The sequence below is a fragment of the Dromiciops gliroides genome, chromosome 4 (assembly GCF_019393635.1).
Source record: "Dromiciops gliroides isolate mDroGli1 chromosome 4, mDroGli1.pri, whole genome shotgun sequence".
Taxonomy (NCBI): domain Eukaryota; kingdom Metazoa; phylum Chordata; class Mammalia; order Microbiotheria; family Microbiotheriidae; genus Dromiciops; species Dromiciops gliroides.
The window spans coordinates 109,607,032-109,628,141 of record NC_057864.1 but is presented as its reverse complement, the minus strand read 5'-3'; the positions used below and the strand labels follow the sequence as shown (position 1 = coordinate 109,628,141).

General features: G+C 39.3%; 1 protein-coding gene across 1 annotated transcript; it reads right to left on the bottom strand.

Moving 5' to 3' along the window:
• On the bottom strand, positions 1 to 20,788 carry HSD11B1 (hydroxysteroid 11-beta dehydrogenase 1). The gene is made up of 6 exons (XM_044003163.1): positions 20,701 to 20,788; positions 13,959 to 14,087; positions 13,202 to 13,315; positions 12,735 to 12,920; positions 348 to 491; positions 1 to 227 (listed from the first exon to the last, which is right to left on the bottom strand). Exons 1-6 carry the CDS (start codon positions 20,786 to 20,788, stop codon positions 1 to 3), a joined length of 888 nt encoding a protein of 295 aa, XP_043859098.1.
• Positions 20,789 to 21,110: the final 322 nt, after the last annotated feature.

The window sequence follows — 21,110 nt, the reverse complement described above, 5'->3', positions numbered from 1 at the left end:
TTAAGGTAACTGTTGATTTTCCTTAAATTTATCTATGTCATATTTTTGTGAAACAAAACATTCATTTATCATCCGATTTGGATTCCACACTGAGAAAGAGACAGAGAATAGGTAACCTATTTCTTTCTGACGCAAAACTCCCCCTTTGATGATGCTCAATGTGCATTCTTCCTTTAGAGCTGGTTTTACATTTTTCAAAATCCCAGAAAGAAATTTTTCTTCAGTCTCTGAAGAAGAAGAGATACAAAAAGTGGGTTACCAAAATCACAGGTGCATCCTGCATGATATAACATTACAGTTTCTGGTATTTTCCTATTGTCTGTTTCACCACCCAGTGCTGGTCTTACCTGTGCCTATGTAGCCAAGGATGCAGAGTGTGATGGACGCGTTGACATTCATCATTTGAAATTCTGTTTGCAGTGAAGAATAGAATCCATCTAGAGCAAACTTGGTTGCTGAGTAGCCAGCAACAAATGGAGAACTTATTTTTCCTAAGAGAGAAGTTGACAATTGGGGAGCATACCTCTTAGCACTGAGAAAGCTTATCTCTTCCATCTTTTCAACCAATTGTGTCATTTTGGGAAAGTTCAATTCCAGAATCTCAAAGTTGGAAGAAATATCAGAGGCCATCTAGCCCTGATATATGACCAAGAATTCCCTGTATATTATCAATGACCTGTCATCCTCCCATCTGCTTGAAGATTCCCTAGGGAGAAGGAACCTGCTATATTCCTCCAGTCCATTCTACTTTTGAACAGCTCTGACCATGCTTCACTTTCCCCTTAATAATCCAACCTCTGTACAATTCCCATCTATTACTTTTAGTTTTGCCATCCCAAGCCAAGCAGAACAAGTTGTTAAGGGCTAAAATTCTAGCTAAACTGTCTAAAATATCTAATGAGTGGTCGCCAATAAATTATAAGCTTTAGCAAGAGTTAGACTTTTAAGCATTTATTAAGGAGAATAAGAATTTGGTAAAGAGAGAGAGAAAGGCCTAGATTCCTATCTATTAAAGGGAGAGCACATTTCTAGCTCCCTTCTCCGCCAGCGTCCTCAGGAAAAAGCCCGAGACTGAGCGCCAGTCTCTTCCTTCCTCCTCCCACTATCCCGCGTCACTTCCTGACTCCTGGTCTTGCCCTCAAAGACCTTCCCTTCATGGGCAGAACTCTTCTACAGTAAGTATCCAGCAGGTGGCGTCATTCCAATCGTTACAGTCCCCCCTGTTGTTCCTCAAGAAACAAAATGTTTCCTTGACGGAACAGTAAAAACAATATAATAACTATTGCTAACTAATAATATGTGAACAACAATATAGAAAAGGAAGAGAGGAAAGTTTTGTCCAGAGGGGCGATTTTTTTTTTTTTTTGTCCTCATGAACCGACGCTTTGACATTAGTCTTGCAAAGGGAGGGCCTCTGCAGAGATACATGTTACAGATGGTGTATATTATAACAGAAAGAGAAAAAAAAACAACAAAAACAACAAATCAAAACTGTTCATTTAAAGTCTCTGAAAGTCTTTTCTCAGATGTCCTCTAGGTGTAGTCATGGAATGGAAGTCTCTTCAGGGGTTGATGTGTGGATGCTGGTAATCAGCCAGGAAAATTTCCTACAAAATTGAGCTTAACACAACTTTAAAATAGCTTTGTCAATAATCAAATCAAACAATGAAAGTTCTCAAAAACATGTCTAAGGGAATTCAGAATCTTAGTTGTTACACATGAAACATATAATAAAACAAAATTGAACCATTCTTTAAAATTATAATATTACTATAGTCCCCCCCTTATGGAGGGTAATTGAGAAGACAATTGCTGCGATATTAATTATTAAAATAATTTTTATCTTTGTTTCATCACTTTTTGCTCATCTGCCTAATCATCCTCATGCCATTATGAGAAATTTAAAAAATCTAATATAATTGGTAACAGGTGTCAAGGCCAAATTCAATACTGTATTTATCATGACACCTGAGATAATTATGGGGGTTACCATAAAGAACAGAGAAATGATGGGATATGAGCATTCCCACACTTGAGCATATGTACTGCCCATACAGTATGCCAGGCTTAAAATAGGTGGATGGAATATATGTCCATGCCACCGAACATATTGGAAGAAACTGAGTCAGACTTAATCAGATCCATGGGATTAAGATGTCCATGGCATCAGGCATATAGGAGGGAGCATAGAAGCCAGGTGTAGAAGTGAGATGGGTGGGATGAATACTTCCAGCCATCTGTACAATATTGTGGGGAAAAATAAAATAAAATATTAAACCAAGAGAATCCAACCTCAACATTTGTCAAAAGCCGTTCTCTCAGCCATACCTTGACTTCATGCATGTCTCCCCATATGTGACAGTTCAGTGTCTGCTCTTGCATGTATTCCTCTTGTGATTGGATGGCACCTTGGCCAACTGGCATCTGATAACTCAGAATAAAGGCAATTAATGTCTTAAATGATAAGTTCCCATAATCCAAGTCTCATATGGATTTAAAAATTGAGGATAATAAATGATTGCAAAAAATGTGAATACATCTTGACTCAGAACACAATATATAATTATGCAACAATTTCAAATAATACCTCTTTTTTTAACTTAGTATACAATTACTTTTTTGAAAAATCTGAACATATTTAAATACAAGTTAAAGCACAACACAATCTCAAAGACAACTTTTACAAATGTTCCCCTCTTTTTTTTTTTTTTGGAATATGCTTATCAAAAATAATACTTCTAGAATCAATTTACACTTGCCATGGCAAACAATTTGCTAGGGAAATGCTTTAAAGAGTTTGATCAAATAATCAGTTGAGGAAAAAATAACAAAAACAAACAACTCAGAATATGGGAGCACAATACTCCTAGAATTAACATTGTATTATGAAATCAAAACCATCTTGCAATGTTTCAAAATTAGAGAGATGAATAAATAGAAAAAAATACACACGGAACAATAAAAGACAATGAAATTCAAACTAGGGAAATCTAAATGAATATGAACTTAATATTAATAAGAGTATTATGAAATATAAACTTGATCATATGACTATAAAAAGCTTTACAAATATTCTCCTTGTTTTAGAAACTAAGTATAAGACACAATCTCAAAAGCATGAAAATCTCTATGAAAATAAACCCATACCATTAATTTCAAAATGTATATATAATAGCATAGAAATCCTATGTAACCTCTGAACTGATACTATTACTCTGAGTGAATTCAGAACACTTTTGATTCTGATATCTAAAATCCCCAACACTCATATCAATACCTTGCCCCTTACTTTACATTTCTGTACAATATATACCCTTCCATGGCAAAAGAAGCAGAGTCTTGAACTATGTTGATGATTGTCATTCTTATACAGCTTAAATTTTTCTTCTTTAACCCCCTCTATATTGTCTGTCAGTCTTTTCACCATACAAATGCTTATAAGATTACTAATGAAAGACAAAAGCAGGTTAGCAAAATTATCAACAAAACGAGCATATCTGGAATTTAAAGGGTTTTCTAAGGTTGTCTCAGAAGCACAGCCAGGCTGGGGAAGGGCTGAGCCTGAATCTGCAAATGTAGTTAGAGAAAGTTGAGCATGCGCATCAGATCTCTGGACTTCCCAGGCAGGGGAAGCAATGGGCTTGGCCATGGGAGGAGTAGAGGGTGGGGTCTGTAGAGGAGGGGAGGGACCAGCACAATTTGAATCAGACTTGATTTTGAACTCAGGCCTGGATTCCTCTTCCCCCACTTTGCCTCCAGGTACTAGGGGATTAAAAGCTTCTAGAGGGTGGGTCATTGCCTCCAGGCATGCAAAATTAAAGCAACAATTACTGTTAGAACTGGGAAAAGCTGCGGGAATCTCTTCAGGTTTCTCTGAAAAGCATGGTTGGGAGAGGGAGAGATATTTCCTTGTGTGAGTAAGTTGCTGGCTCTTTTAAACAAAAATAAAAAGAAAAATAGAAAATCCACAAAAACAAAGCATTAACATGATCTTATCTCCCATTTGTCTGGTTAAACAGACTAAAATCAAAAATAGGATAATTAGGGAGTTTAAAAGGTCCATTCGAAAAAATTTAAAGGGAAACACAGCCAGTACGCCAGTACTTAGCAGTTAAAGGGAGAGGGAGGGGAAATTTCTTACCCAACCAGAAGATCAGAAGAAGACTGAGGGTTAGCTTTCCTCTTCGTGGTCAGCCATCTGTTAAGGGCTAAAATTCTAGCTAACTGTCTAAAATATCTAATGAGTGGTCGCCAATAAATTATAAGCTTTAGCAAGAGTTAGACTTTTAAGCATTTATTAAGGAGGAATAAGAATTTGGTAAAGAGAGAGAGAAAGGCCTAGATTCCTATCTATTAAAGGGAGAGCACATTTCTAGCTCCCTTCTCCGCCAGCGTCCTCAGGAAAAGCCCGAGACTGAGCGCCAGTCTCTTCCTTCCTCCTCCCACTATCCCGCGTCACTTCCTGACTCCTGGTCTTGCCCTCAAAGACCTTCCCTTCATGGGCAGAACTCTTCTACAGTAAGTATCCAGCAGGTGGCGTCATTCCAATCGTTACAAAGTCTAATCCCTTCAAATACAGAAAGCGGTTTTAGAGTGGGTCAAAGATTTAGCCCAACTTGGAAGCAGGGTCAAATCAAACCAGCTGGAATTACAGTTTAAGTGATCTTTGTTTAGCATCCAGACTAATTCAGTTAGCCAGTCAACTAGCATTTACTAAGTGCCTATTAGGTGACAGATGACACTCTGTAATCTTCCTTTTTATATATGTCTTTTTTCTTTTTGTTTTATTGTACTCAATATCCAGGCCTAAGGAGTGAAAAATGTTTATTACTAAGAAATTAAGAAGCTGTGGAACAGGTCCATATAATCAACAAAAAGAGAGGGAATTTGCTATTTTTAATTCCTCTTGGCTGAATGATTGAACATGGCTATGTAGTTGGAGAGAATGTGATGTGGAGTTGAGGAATAACAAATGTGAAGGATTGATTTTGTTTGTTTTTATCCAGCCCCATTTCTTTGAGTGCTTCATCTCTGTATAATGAGGTGGATAGCATCTTTCATTATGAATCCTCTGGAATTGTGGTTGGTCATTATGCTGATAAAAGATCAGCATGGGTGGGGGGCAGAGCCAAGATGGTGGAGGAAAGGCAGTGACTTCTCGGAGCACCCCCCCAAATCCCTCTAAATCCCTTCAATAATGCTATAAAACAATTCCTAAAGCAGCAGAATCCACAAAAGGATGGGGTGAGATCATTTTTCAGCCAAAGATGGCTGAGAGGGTTGGCAGGAAAGATCTGTTGTACTGGAGAGAGAATGGAGCACAGCCACACTGTGCAGATCCAGAGGAACCTTGGTGTCAGCTGTGGCAGCAGCTGCTTCTGGAACTCAGCTCATGGATAGTGAGAGGTCAAGCAATTGACTGGGGGAAATTACAGGGGTCTCTGCTGGTGCTGAGGTGGGACTCTGTTGTTTTGCCTGGGCTCAGATACAGGTTGCAGTCTTTGGCAGCGGCCCAGGTGGGGAAGGGTCGCAGGCACACTAAAGCATGAAGCCATAGTGGAACTGGATTCCCTTCCAAGTCAGAGGGCAAACAGGCCTGTGATGGCTTTCAGACCAGAACACAGAACAGGGGAGTGGTGAACCTGCCTCTCTTTAAATTATACCACCTGGGACCCCCAAAGCTTGGGACAGTGCATCCTGGAAGCAGTGCCCTACTTTAAGAAGGAGTTGCAAGTCAAGAAATAGGCTGGAAAAATGAGCAAATAGAAAAAAATGCTGACCTTAGAAAGTTTGTTTGGTGACAAGGAAGATTAAAATACACCCTCAGAAGAAGAAAACAAATTCAAAGCTCCTACATACAAAGCTTCCAAGGAAAATGTGAATTGGTCTCGGCCATAGAAGTACTCAAAAAGACTTTGAAGATAAGGTAAGAGAGGTAGAGGAAAAAATGGAAAGAGAAATAAGAGTGATTCAGGAAAGTCATAAAAAAGTCAACAGCTTGAAAAGCCAAATGGAAAAGGAGATACAAAAGCTCTCTGAAGAAAATAATTGCTTAAAAATTAGGATTGAGTAATGGAAGCTAATGACTTTATGAGAAATCAAGACACAATAAAACAAATCCAAATTAATGAAAAAATAGAGGGCAATGTGAAATATCTCCTTGGAAAAATAGCTGACCTGGAAAAAAGATTCAGGAGAGATAATTTGAAAATCATTAGACTACCTGAAAGCCATGATCAAAACAAAGAGCTTAGACATCATCTTCCAAGAAACTGTCAGGAGAAATTGCCCTGATATTCTAGAAGAAGAAGGAAAAATAGAAATTGAAAGAATTCATTGATCACCTCCTGAAAGAGATCCCCAAATAAAAACTACCAGGAATGTTATAGCCAAATTCCAGAGCTCCCAGGTCAAGGAGAAAATATTGTAAGCAGACAGAGAGAAACAATTCAAGTACTGCGGAGGTATAGTCAGGATAACAGAAGATCTAGCAGCTTCTACATTAAAAGACTAGAGGGCTTGGAATATGATATTCCAGAGGGCAAAGGAACTGGGATTACAACCAAGAATCACCTACCCAGTAACACTGAGTATAATCTTTCATGGGAAAATAGGGACTTCAAAGGAAAAAGAGGACTTTCAGTTATTCATGGTGAAAAGACCTGAGCTGAATAGAAAATTTGACTTTCAAATGCAAGACCCTAGAGAAACATAAGAAGGTAAACAGGAAAAAGAAATCATATGGGATATTAAAAGTTTAAAATGTTTACATTCCTACATGATAAAATGATAGTTGTAACTCATAAGAACTTTCTCATTATTAGGATAACTGAATGGAGTTTATTTAGATAGAGGGCACAGGTGTCAATTGAATATGAAGGGATGATATATTTTAAAAAATAAAATTAATGAATGAGAGGAATGCACTGGGGGAAAGGGAAAGGGAGAGGTGGAATGGGGTAAAGTATCTCACATAAAAGAAGTAAGCAAAAGTTTATGGAATTGAAGGGAAGATGGGGGAGTGCAGGGGGTGGTGAGTGATCCTTACTCTCATCAGAATAGGCTCAAAGAGGGAATACCATACACACTCAATTGGGTATAGTAATCTATTTAACCCTGCAGCAAAATAGGAAGGGAAGGGGATAAGGGAGGAGGGGTGAAAGAAGGGAAGGCAGATTGGGGGAGGGTACAGTCAGAAGCAAAATACTTTTGAGGAGGGATAGAGTGAAAGAAGATAGAAAATAGAGTAAGTATCAAGGTGAAGGAATAGGATGGAAGGAAATACAGTTAGTAATAGTAACTGTGAAAAAAATTTGAAGCAAGTTTGTCTGATAGGCCTCAGTTCTCAAACACATAGAGAACTAAGTCAAATTTGTTAAAATGGGAGCCATTCCCCAACTGATAGATGATCAAAAGACATGAAGTTTTCAGATGAAATAATCAAGGCCAACTATATCCATATAAAAATGCTCTAACTCACTATTGATTGGAGGTATTCAGGTCAAAACAATTCTGGGTACTGTTTCATACCTACTGGATTGGATAGTGGAACAGCAGAGGAAATTGACAAATGTTGTAGGGGATATGGGGAAAAAAGGGCTATAAAACCATGCATACTCTTTGACTTAGTAATGCCACTGCTAGGTTGATATCCTAAAAGAGATAAAAAAGGTTGAATTTGAAATTGGGGTGATGCCCATCAATTGGGGAATGGCTGAACAAATTGTGGGATGAGATTGTGATGGAACACTATTGAGCTGTAAGAAATGATAAGCAGGATGTTATAAGAAGAACCTGGAAAGACTTACACAAGCTGAGGCAAAGTGAAATGTTCTGTGTACAAAATAACAGCAATATTGTAAGATGATCTTCTGTGAACGACTTAGTTATTTTCAGCAATGCTATGATCCATACAACTCTGAAGGACTTATGAAAAATGCAGTCCATCTACAGAGAAAGAACTGATGGTATCTGAATACAAATTGAAGCATATTTTTTATTAGTTCTTTTTTCTAAAGTTTTTTTTGTTCTGTTTCTTTAACAACCTGACTAATGAGGAAATATCTTGCATGATACACATGTATAACTTATATTGAATTACTTGAATTCTTAACAGGGGGGTGGGGAGGGAGGGAGGAAAAGAATGTGGAGAGCAAAGTTTAAAAAATTGATGTTAAAATTTTTTTTAAACTTTTTTTTAAAGTGAGGCAATTGGGGTTAAGTGACTTGCCCAGGGTCACACAGCTAGTAAGTGTTAAGTGTCTGAGCCCGGGTTTGAACCCAGGTACTCCTGACTCCAGGGCCGGTGCTCTATCCACTAAAATTTGTTTTTACATGTAATTTGGGAAAATAAAATTCTAAATAAAAAAAGATCAGCACAATAACTTTCCATTGCATTTAAATGCCATAACTGGCTTAGTTATTCACTAATTTATGGGCACCTTCTCAGATTCCCATTCTTTGCCACCTCAAAGAGCTATAAATATTTTTGTGCATACTTAGGGTTTGTTTTGCTTGAGACTAAACCCTCCCTGAATTTTTTTTGTTGTTGAGTTGTTTCAGTCATGTCTGACTCTTTCTGACCCCATTTGGAATTTTCTTGGCAAAGATACTGGAATCATTTACCATTTCCTTCTCATTTTACATATAAGGAAACCAAAGCAAACAGGGCCAAGTGACTTGTCCAAGGCCACACAGTTAAGTGTCTGAGGCTAGATTTGAACTTCCTGACTCCAGGCCTGAGTAGGGAATATTCTTTCCCCAATTCATGTTTCCCCCAAACTAAACTTCCTCCTTTCTCAGTACACTTCCTAGGACCTCTCTAATTAGGAATGCCAATTTGCACACAAGCTGAGTCTGTGATCCATAACCCTATGCTGGGTAACAAAGCTGCCAGTTTGTATGCATCCCTGTAGCAGTACTTTGCAGCTTCTCCCCAGGGCAACAGACCATCTGTGTGCTTCTGGCCAGAGGTTGTTTCCAGTGCCCACAGATATCTCTGTCAGTTATGCCAATCTGGGCTGGACAAATAATGTGTTGTGACTTTTTATCTATTTCTCCATCAAAATTTAATCTGGTGCATTTTCTAGTTTAGTATAAAGAATATTTGTGAAGGGAAACTTAGCCTCACTAGTTCCTATCAGTCTACCATCTTGCCTCTGCTACCACCCACCCCAATTTCTATCTGGAAAATACCATCATATCTTCTTTCCAGTCTCTCCAGATACATAACATTTTTTAATCAGTAGAAAAGAGAACTGCATGTACATCCATCCATCCACACACACATCACACATACATACAAACATACATACATACACACACACTTTTGCCATGACAAACTCGAAACTTCAAAGGTCTTCAAGGGAGAAGCTGAGTATATAATTTGGTTTCAAACTCTGTTTTTGTTGGTTGTAGGAACTTCAGTGAAGAAATTCTTTCTACCAATATCAATCACTATCTATTCAGCAATTTATATCCTTAGAGTGTGAGATTAAATGACTTGCTTAGGCGATAAAGAAAGCTGTGCATACCCTTTGACCCAGCAATTCCACTTTTAGGTCTTTTTCCCAAAGAAATCATGGAAGGGGGAAGGGACCCACATGTACAAAAATATTTATAGCTGCTCTTTACGTGATAGCAAGGAATTGGAAGTCGAGGGGGTGCCCATCAATTGGGGAATGGCTGGACAAGTTGTGGTATATGAATACAATGGAATACTATTGTGCTGTAAGAAATGATGAGCAGGAGGAGTTCAGAGAAACCTGGAGGGTCTTGTGTGAGCTGATGATGAGTGAGATGAGCAGAACCAGAAGAACATTGTACACAGTATCATCAACATTGAGTGTTGACCTACTGTGATGGACTATATTCTTCTCACCAATGCAATGGTACAGAAGAGTTCCAGGGAACTCATGATGGAAGAGGATCTCCAAATCCAAGGAAAAAAAAAAGAACTGTGGAGTATAGATGCTGATTGAACAATACTATTTCTTTTGTTTTGGGTGCTGTTGTGTTTTTTTTTTCTATTTTGAAGTTTTGCATTACTGCCCTGATTTTTTCTCTTATAACAGGATTAATGCAGAAATAGGATTAATGTTATTATGGATATATATATGTGTGTGTGTGTATATATATATATATATATATGTATATGTATATAGATATATAGATATAACCTATATCAGATTACCTGCTGTCTAGGGGAGGGGGGAGGGAGGGGAGGGAGGGAGAAAAATCTGAAATTGTAAAGCTTGTATAAACAAAAGTTGAGAACTATCTTTACATGTAACGGAAAAAATAAAATACCTTATATGTAAATGACTTGCTTAGGGTCTCCCAGCCAGCATGTGTCAGTATAGGAACCTGAACCTAGGTCTTTCTTACTCCAAGACCAGTTCCCTCCCATGCCACCCACCACCTTTCACTGTGGAGTTTTCAGTCTAGAAGAAATGATCTGCAGAGAAGCAAAATTGAACATAAGTAAAAAAAGACAGGAATAAAAAATGGAAGAAATTTCTGAAAAGCAGAGTTTGAGTTCCACTTATGCCACTTGATTAACTATGGCAATTACTGATTCTTGTTGTCCAGTCTGTAAAATAATAACTTCCTGAAAGGTATCTTTTGAGGATTGAGTGAAATGATGTCCTAGGAAAGGCTTTAGTAAAAAAAATCAATTTGTATATGAGCTATTATTGTGAGGCTTATTATGATTTCACATTACTTTCTCTCATGACCTCTGTGTTCTTAATAGATGACATTCCATTTTCATCCTCCATGCCACAGCACACCCTCCATGCCAGGAATACTGCCTCTTCTCTCCTTTACCTTTTGGAATCTCTACTTCCCCTCAAGTCTCAGATCAAATTCCAACCCCTCTTCCAAGAGGTTTTTCCTGATTTCACCCCCATTCCTCACTATAGAGTTTGTCTTTAATACAAAGTAATTTCTAAGGGAGTGGGAACTAACTCTGGACTGAGTAATGGGGAAAACATCTATCTATCTAACATCTGTCTGTCTATCTATCTATCTATCTATCTATCTATCTATCTATCTATCTATCTATCTATCTATCTATCATCTATCCATCATGTGTCAATCATCTATCATTTATCTATCATCTATTTATCAATCATCTATCTATCTATCTATCTATCTATCTATCTATCTATCTATCTATCTATCTATCTATCTTTACCTATCCATATCCATATTGTTTTCCTCCAGTAAAGTATAAGCAACTTGAGGATGGGGACTGTTCCTTTTTTTTGCATTTGTATCCCCTGGTAGGTTCTTAATAAATGTTTATTGAATTCTTGATTTCCCTCATTTCTTTTAAGTCCCAACTAAACATCCTATTTTTTATAGGAAGCCTTTCCCAATCCCTCTTAATTGTAATATCTTCCCTCTTTTAATTTTCCCATTTTTATCTTGTATAGTGCTTGCTTGTTCGTATTTGTTTGCTTGTTGTCTACCCAATTAGATTGTGAGCTCCTTGAGGGCAGGCCTTTTAATTTCTTTTGTATCCTTAGCACTTAGCACAGTGCCTGGCACATAGTAGATGCTTAATAAAAGTTTACTGACTGACCAAATTGAATCCTGAATAATGATAACTCCTCCCCACCTGCCCGCAATCTTTTAAAACCTTCCCTCTCTTGATATCTCTAGTTATGTTTCTATATAATTGTGTGCTTGTCATCTTCCCTACTAGACTGTGAAGTCCTTGAGAACAGAAGCTGGCTGGTTTATTTTTCCTCCTATTTTTTGTATCCTCAGTGTTTAGCACAAGACTTGGTACCCAACAGTCACTTTATTTTTGTTTTTGTTTTTGTTTTTTTTTTAATTTAAACAACCTTTTTATTTTATTTATTTATTTTTTTAGTGAGGCACTTGGGGTTAAGTGACTTGCCCAGGATCACACAGCTAGTAAGTGTTAAGTGTCTGAGGCCGGATTTGAACTCAGGTACTCCTGACTCCAGGGCCAGTGCTCTATCCACTGCGCGACCTAGCTGCCCCCCCAACAGTCACTTTAATACTTGTTAACTTGTTGACTTGACTTCTTGATCAGTTCAGTTTGCTGGACTCAGCACTGTACATACTGTAATCAGACCCTTCTGACTAAGTACTCTCTAATTCACTGCCTAGTGGGTTCCCCCCACCCTTTTCTGTTTTTGATACCCAAGTCCAAGTGAAGCTTTTCTCCCTCAACAACCCCAGTTATTCAAGGCAGTAAAATCCAAAGTCTGTCTAGCATTTCTAAGCCTCAATTAAAATTATTGCCAGAAGAGAATAAACCTCAAACAGTCCTGGTACATCCATAAAGGGCTGAGATCTCTCATTAACCTGTATCTTCCCCAGGCTACTCTCACTGTTCCTGGGCACTTGGTCTCTGGTCAGCTCTGGGCTTCCTCCCTCTCCCCATTTATCCTCCTTTTCAGCTTTTATTTACGTCTGCTCCCAACAGATCACCAGCCTTCACCAAATCAAAACTTTTGATGCAATACTTTTTCGCAGTAGCTTCCAGAGGTCACACACCCAGGCCATACACTTCAGACATGTCATATCACCTCTTTGTTAATCAATACTGGTTAAATATAAACATAGATAAATGGATACTTTCCCCTCTCCCCCCAGGTTCCATCACACTAAATTCAGGGAAGTAGTTCCTAGTAAAATCAAAACCAAGTAGGCCTCTTTCTTATCTTTCCACCTCCTCTTTTTTACTTCTAACTCACCTGATACTGAGGAGACCAACACAATGCTTCCACTGGTGTCTTTCAGCATGGGCAGAGCAGCTGATGTCATGGTTATAAAACTAAAGAAGTTGACATCCATTGTTTTGCATAAGCTGGCAACATCACCATCAAAATAATTCAATTTTCCAGTACGTACATGGTTGAGGATGAGCATGTCCAGCCCCACTGTAAGAGTCAGACAAGAGGAACCATGGAATCTCAGATCCCTTCCTTATCTTTTTTTTTTTTTTTTAGTGAGGCAATTGGGGTTAAGTGACTTGCCCAAGGTCACACAGCTAGTAAGTGTTAAGTGTCTGAGGCCGGATTGGAACTCAGGTACTCCTGACTCCAGGGCCGGTGCTCTATCCACTGCGCCACCTAGCTGCCCCCCTTCCTTATCTTCTTAACCATGCCCTCTATAGATTTAGGGAGTTCTTCAGAAGAAGAGGAGCGGGGTTCAACATTACCCATCAGCTTTCCTGCCTTGGTAACTACTTGCTCTGCAAACACTAAGTCCTCCATGGTTCCAGGGATGAAGTGTGCTGAGGCAGCTCCTAGTTTCAAACATTCAGAGATGACCTATAATAGCAAATTATCATAAATTCTTCTTCTTTGAATCTTTAGCTTCCTTCAAAGTCTAACTCATGCACCACCTCCTTAATTTTCCCAGCTGTTAGCATTAGAACCAACCCTCTGAAATTACTTGTATGTTGCATTTATTTTTATGTATTCATGTGGTTTGTTACAATATAATATAAGCTCCTTGAGGGTAGGGATTGTTTTGTTTTTTGACTTTGAATTCCCAGTGTCTGGCATGTAATAGGTGCATAATAAAGGCATACTAATTGATTTATTAATGATGAATTCCTTTAGATCTTTATTAAGATTTCATGGGACAGCTAGGTGGCGCAGTGGATAAAGCACCAACCCTGGATTCGGGAGTACCTGAGTTCAAATCTGGCCGCAGACACTTGATACTAGCTGTGTGACCCTGGGCAAGTCACTTAACCCTCATTGCCCACAAAAACAAAAACAAAAAAACCAAACAATACATAATTGTGCGTGGACATTATTCACTATTTAATGTGTTTGAGGGTTTAGCATAGAACACACACACATATATTATATGTTGCATATATGTTATTTTTCAAATATATATAAGTGTCTGGGGTTAATGACCATGCATGTGTATGAGTGTAGAAATTTTCTGATGCTTCTTACCCTCTTCAGTTTTTTCCTCAGTCCATGCTGTCACCACCAAGTGGGCACCCATCCGTGCCAGATGATAGGCTATTTGCTCTCCAATGCCTGTGCTGGCACCAGTGACAATCACCTTTTTCCCTTGGAGCATCTCTATAAAGTTCAAGATGGCAACAAGGAACATTATTGCCTCTGGAGAAATAATCTCATATATTTTATTCTTGAAACAAGAGTCAGATGTAGTGGTTTTATTGGCTATATTGCAGGGTTTACAACCCCAGGGCTGGACTCAATTCAATTTATTTCAACAAATTGTAAATTGTGAGTAAAAACATCTCCATTAAAGATTCTCTGGAAACCCAGATTACCGCCCCCCCACCCCCTGAACTATATATTCCTGGACCTTAATCACACCATGTGCTGCACTCCAGGTTCTATTTCCTATTCATCACTTCACCTGCTCACTTGGGGATCTGGGATTGGATTAGTGAGCCTGCACCATTTCTAGTCAAATTAGCCCCTATGGTGCCATTTTCATGCTATTCTCCTCTGCCTCATATTTAGCACTTCACCAACTTCCATGAGGACTTGTTGTTTGTTCTTCATTCTTTTTTGTTTTGTTTTTTTTGCGGGGCAATTGGGGTTAAGTGACTTGCTCAGGGTCACACAGCTAGTAAGTGTCAAATGTCTGAGGCCAGATTTGAATGCATGTACTCCTGAATCCAAGGTTGGTGCTTTATCCACTACACCACCTAGCTGCCCTCTGTTCTTCATTCTTGAAGAGGACCATGACATCGTGAGGTAATTTCATGACTTGCAGTGAATTGGATTTACGTGAGGGAGGGCTAGGCACCAGCCTCACTCTTTCCTCCAGAACCATCTGAGTCCAGTGGCAAGATATTCATCAGGATGACTGGAGATGGCCCAGGGTGCTTGAGGCTGTGAGGGTTAAATGACTTGCCCAGGGTCACACAGATAGTGTTAAGTGTCTGAGGCCAGATTTGAACTCACATCCTTCTGAATCCAAGACCAGTGCTCTATCCACTGTGCCCCCTGGTTACACTCTATGAGGATTTAGTTTTCTGATAAGTGGGGCTCTATCATTTCTGACTCAATCTGGAATTCCACACTGCTCTTACTTAGTACTCAGAATGTGGAACATTACATCATGCAGGAAATGAAAAGAGGATGGAGGATTTACGCCAGGGCAAGAAGAGATCCCAGACTGATTCTGGGGCACCTAGACCTTGTATAGGATGTGAGATCAGGTACCAACTGGCAGCTCTCTCACTCACTTCTGAGTTCTGGGTAACAGATACAAAAAGGACTGAAGAGGAGCTCTCTACCTGGGGGTTGTGATCTAGAGTGATAAGTAGATACTTCTAGGCTGTAGACTGAACTAGGAATAAGTTCAGAAGCAAACAGTAGTTTTGTGGATTTGCTTGCAGGACTTGAATGGGGTCTACAGGTTAGGCTGAAGTCTACAGAATAATAATTAGGGAAGGAATTCCAGACAAAGAGGAACATGCAGTTCTGTCACTTGGAGTTCATAGAGCTTCCCAAGTTTGTTGATGGTGGCCAAAACCAGCAGTCTACCAGAACTAACCAGGAGCAAGGCAGCAGGAATGTTGGGCTGATTCAAATATAGATCAGCATTTTGCCAAGTTCAGACCAAAAGGGTAGGGAGCAAATTTTGCCCAAGTCACACTAATTTTGGAGCACTGAAAGCTTAGAAGTTCCCACCCTGAGCTATTCCTGACATCTCAGAATAAAGCAATTTTCAATTGCAGAAGGACCCAAGATAACAGAAGATTATATCAGACATTTTCCCCAGTAGTGTGCAGAGAATTGCTTCTAACATAAAGACTTAAGTCAGGGGGGTAGCTAGGTGGTACAGTGGATAAAGCACCAGATGTGGATTCAGGAGGACCTGAGTTAAAATCTGGCCTAAGACACTTGACACTTACTAGCTGTGTGACCCTGGGCAAGTCACTTAACCCTCATTGTCCTAGAAAAATAAAAGGAAAAAAAAAGAAAAAAAAAAGAGACTTAAGTCAGGAAGTAGGCTGTAAAAATAAACAAACAAAAAAAGAACACTACCATAAAAGATATTATAATGTCAGGGACATTCAAGACAAGACCCCTTCCACCCCCCCCCCCAAAAAAAGAGAATGATTCTAAAACATTTAAAAGTCTCAAAGAAAAACAGAATGAACACAAGGTCAACCAAATTTGTTGGAGAAGATAAATCAAGAGTTTTTTTTTTTTTAAGAGAGAGCTAAAATGCTGATTAAAAAATATGAGGGGGTAGAACCAAGATGGCAGAGGAAAGGCTGACATGATCAGTCCACATACCTTCAAAAAATGCCATAGGACAATTCTTGAAGCAGCAGAACCACAAAAGAACAGAGTGAGGTAATTTTTCCAGCCAACGATGGCTTAAAAGGGTGCCAGGGAATGTCTGCTGTACTGGGATGAGAAAGGAGCACAGAGTGTGGTGCAGATCAAGCCCCAGGAAGGCCATGCCTCCAGAACCTTGGAATCATCAGTGTCAGCATCACTTCTGAAACTTGGCTCAGTGGACTTGGTGAGGGGGTCCAGTGGTTAGCTGGGGGGAAATAGGAGGTGGTCTCTGCTGGAGCAGAGGAGGAGCATTGCTTCTGGGTTAAAGAGCAAATGGGCCTATGGTTACTTACAGGCCATGCAGGTTCAGAACGAGCCTCTCCTTAAATTGTACTACCTGGGACCCCTTGAAGCTTGGGACAGTGCATCTTGGAAGCAGTGCCCCACTTTAGGAAGGTGGTTAAAAGCCAAGAAATAGGCAGGCAGAAAAAAGCAAGCAAACCATAAAAAAGTTTCTTTGGTTACAAGGTAGATCAAAATACATCCTTCAGAAGAAGATACAAAGGCAAAGCTCCTACATCCAAAGTTTCCACGAAAAATATGAATTAATCTTAGGCCATGGAAGTGCTCAAAAAGGACTTTGAAGATAAATTAAGAGGGGTAGAGGGAAAAGTAAGAGAGGGTAGAGGAAAAAAATGAAAGAGAAATGAGAATGATGCAGGGAAAGTCATGAAAAAAAGTCAACAGCTTGAAAAGCCAAATTGGCCAAATGGAAAAGGAGGTATAAAAACTCTCTGAAGAAAGTCATTGCTTAAGAATTAGGATAAAGCAAATAGAAGCTAATGATTTTAGGAGAAATCAAGACACAATGAAGAAAATCCAAATGAATAAAATAATAGAGGGCAATATGAAATATCTCCTTGGAAAAACAGCTGACCTGGAAAATAGATCCAGGAGAGATGATTTGAAAAGCACTGTACTACCTGAAAACCAAAATCCTCATAAAAAAACAGAGTTTAGACATCATCTTCCAAGAAATTGGCATGGGAAATTACCCTGATATTCTAGAAGCATAAGGTAAAATAGAAATTGAGAGAATCCACTGATCACCACTTGAAAGAGATCCCCAAATGAAAACTTCCAGGAAAGTTATTGCCAAATTCCAGAGCTCTCAGGTCAAGGATAAAATATTGTAAGCAGCTAGAAACAATTCAAGTACTGCGGAGGTACAGTCAGGATAATAGAAGATCTAGCAGCTTCTACATTAAAGGATCAGAGGACATGGAATATGATATTCCAGAGGGCAAAGGAACTGGGATTACAACCAAGGATCACTTACCCAGCAAGCTGAATATAATATTTCAGGGGAAAACTGGGACTTCAATAAAAAAGAGGACTTTCAGGTATTTGTTTTATTTATTTATTTGTTTGTTTGTTTGTTTGTTTGTTTTAATTATACATGAGTAGTCATGGAAAACATCTCTACATTAGCTAGGTTGTGAGAGAAAACAGATAAAAACAAAACTTCAGATTAAAGAATTGTCAAAAAAATGTGTTTCAGTCTGTTTTCAGTTATTTCTCTGAAGATGGATTGCAATTTATTTATTTATTTATTTTAAACTTTCAGGTATTTGTGATGAAAAGATCTGAGCTGACAGAAAATTTGACTTTCAAATACAAGATCCTATAGAAGCATAAAAAGGTAAACAGGGAAAAAGAACTCATGAGGGATGTTAAAAGGTCAAACTATTGACATTCCTAAATGGGAAGATGACACTTCTAACTCAAAAGAACTTTCTCAGGTATTAGGGCAGCTGAAAGGAATATACTTAGACAGAGAACACAGGTGTGAATTGAATATGAAGGGATGATATCTGTAAAGCATTTATTTTTTGTTTATCATTTTTTGTGGGGGGTGGGGCAAGGCAGGCTAGGTTGGCTTATGTCTGGACTGGATTGGGGTCAGGGCCTCCTGGGTCTAGGGCTGGTGCTTTGTCCACTCTGTCCACCTAGCTGACCCATGATGACATCTTTAAAATAAAGTTAAGGGGGCATGGCCAGACACCTGGCTCCTGACTACTATTTAACAACCCCCCCCTCGGGCGGTGGCAGGCTGGAGGGTCCGAACCTACATGGAGGTGTCTACCGTGAACCTCAGCCCAATGTGGGAGTGATGGCTCAGCCTGCTTAGGAGATTGCAGTTCCCAATGGCGATACCTGGGGTAGAGAGCCCTTCCAAGGACAGTTCCCCGAGCCTGGTGCCACAGCTCCAGTCAGAGAGGTAGGAGATGAGCAGCCACAGGAGACCCCTTCCCCAGAGGAACTGGAGCAGTTTGCCAAGGAGCTAAAGTGGAAGAGGATCACTCTGGTTTATACCCAGGCTGATGTGGGGATAACCTTGGGGGCTCTCTTTGGCAAGGTTTTTAGCCAGACCACCATCTGTTGCTTTGAGGCACTACAACTCAGCTTCAAGAACATGTGTAAGCTCTGACCTCTGCTACAGAAGTGGCTAGAAGCAGATAAAGACAATGACAACCTTCAGGAGCTTTGCAAGGCTGAGACAGTCCTTCAGCAAGCAGAAAGAGGAAGCGTACAAGGGAAAGGGAGAGGTGGAAGGGGGTGAAGTAGCTCACATAAAGAACCAAGAAAAGCTTATGGAGTGGAGGGGAAGATGGGGAAGGAGCAAGGTAGTGAGTGAGCCTTACTTTCATCAGAATTGGCTCAAAGAGGGAATAACATACTCACTCAAGTGGGTATAGTAATATATCTTGCTCTGAGGGACAGTGGGAGGGGAAGGGGATAAGGGGGGAGAGGTGAAGGAAGGGAGGACACATTGGGGGAGGGTACAGTCAGAAGCAAACACTTTGAGGAGGGATAGGTGAAAGGATATAAAATAGAGTAAATATCAAGGGGGAGGGATAGGATGGAGGAACTACGGTTAGCAATAGTAACTGTGAAAGAAATGATGAGCAAGATGCTATTAGAAGGACTTATGAAAAATGTAATCCATCTACAGATAAAGAACTGATGGTATCTTAATGCAGATTGAAGTACAATTTTATTTGTTAGTTCCTCTTTCTAAAGTTATTTTGTCTATTTTTCCACAACCTGACTAATGTGGAAATGTTTTGCATGACTGCACATGTATAACTTATATTGAATTGCTTGATTTCTTTAGGGATAGTTGAGGAAGGAGGGAGGAAGAAAATTTGGAACACAAAGTTTTAACAAATCTATGTGAAAAAATTTGTTTTTTACATGTAACTTGGGGAAAATTCTAAATAAATTAATTAATTAAAAATGTAACTGAAAATAGTTAACAAAAGAAATAAAAGTATAATAGAACATAGAAAAATTATGAAAGTGCTAGAGGAAAAATATGGGAAAAGAAAGAGAGCTATGGAAGATGTGGAAAGAGAGTCAATAGCTTGGAGCAAGAGTGCACAGTTTACCCAAGAAAATAACTGCCTGAAAATTAGAATTGACTAAAGAGAAGTTAATGACTCCATAAGCTAGTGAGAAATATTAAAACAGTCAAAAGACTTAAAAAATAGAAACAAATGTAAGACATCTTATAGCAAAAACAACTGACTTGGAAATCAGATTGAAGATAGGCAATTTAAAAATTTACTTTTCTCTTCCTTGAGTTGAAGTAGTTCACTAGATAATATTGTCTTGCTGTTCCTAACATGAGCATGCTTTGCCCTGAGAAAATTCCACCATGTATCAAGCTATTACTGTTTCACACATACACATACACCTTCATGCAACCCATGATCAAAAACGGGGTGTCGATTTTAGACAGGAGAGAAGTTAGTATTGATAAGTCTATTAAGTGAGTACAGTAGAGACTAGAGTTAATCCTTTACCTACATTTTCTAGGAAACTGGAGAGAGTCAGCTCAAACTAACTCCTATCTCTACCCCTAAAAAACTTACTTTTCTCTTCCTTGAGTTGATATAGTTCACTAGATAATATTGTCTTGCTGTTCCTTTCATGGGCATGCCTTGCCCTGAGAAAATTCCACCATGTATCAAGCTGTTAATGTTTCCCACAATGAGAACAACAAAATTATATTATTACACCAATAGGTACAGGAAAAGCTCTTGAAAGATACAATACTCATTCCTGTTTTTAAAAATGCTAGAAAGCATAGGAGTCATTTCCATCTCTTCCTGATGTTTTTACACTGCTCTCAATGGAGGCCTTGGAAGTAACCCCAACCCTGAGTGTCAAGCCTTTCACCACATTTCCTCCTCATTCTGCCCCTAACTTGTGGGCCCATGTTCACCACAACAATTTAACTATTGCCCATCCTCTCAGACTTCCCTGTCCCTGTTCCTTCAGGACTTATTGACCAACCCAGTAGGAACCCTGCCTCTGCCCACATATTCCTAAAAATCTAGTTACCTCTGGGACTTACCAGGCCTGAAGTTATCAGTGGTTGGGTAGAAATAGTAGGCCAACAAGAGTCCCAAGGCAGGGAGAAAGCATTTTTTCAGTAGAGCCATTGGGTAGAGAATTCTTTTTTTTTTTTTTTTTAGTGAGGCAATTGGGGTTAAGTGACTTGCCCAGGGTCACACAGCTAGTAAGTGTCAAGTGTCTGAGGCCGGACTTGAACTCAGGTACTCCTGATTCCAGGGCAGGTGCTCTATCCACTGTGCCACCTAGCTGCCCCTAGAGAATTCTTTAGGAAGCTCTATGGGAAGTGGGATAGCTTTCCCAACCCTCCTGGGATTATTCTGGAAATAACTTTTAATTTTAACAGAGAGCCTGATATAATCCAGGTTATCTATTTAACTCCACCTCTTAAAGAATGATTAGGAGTTGGTA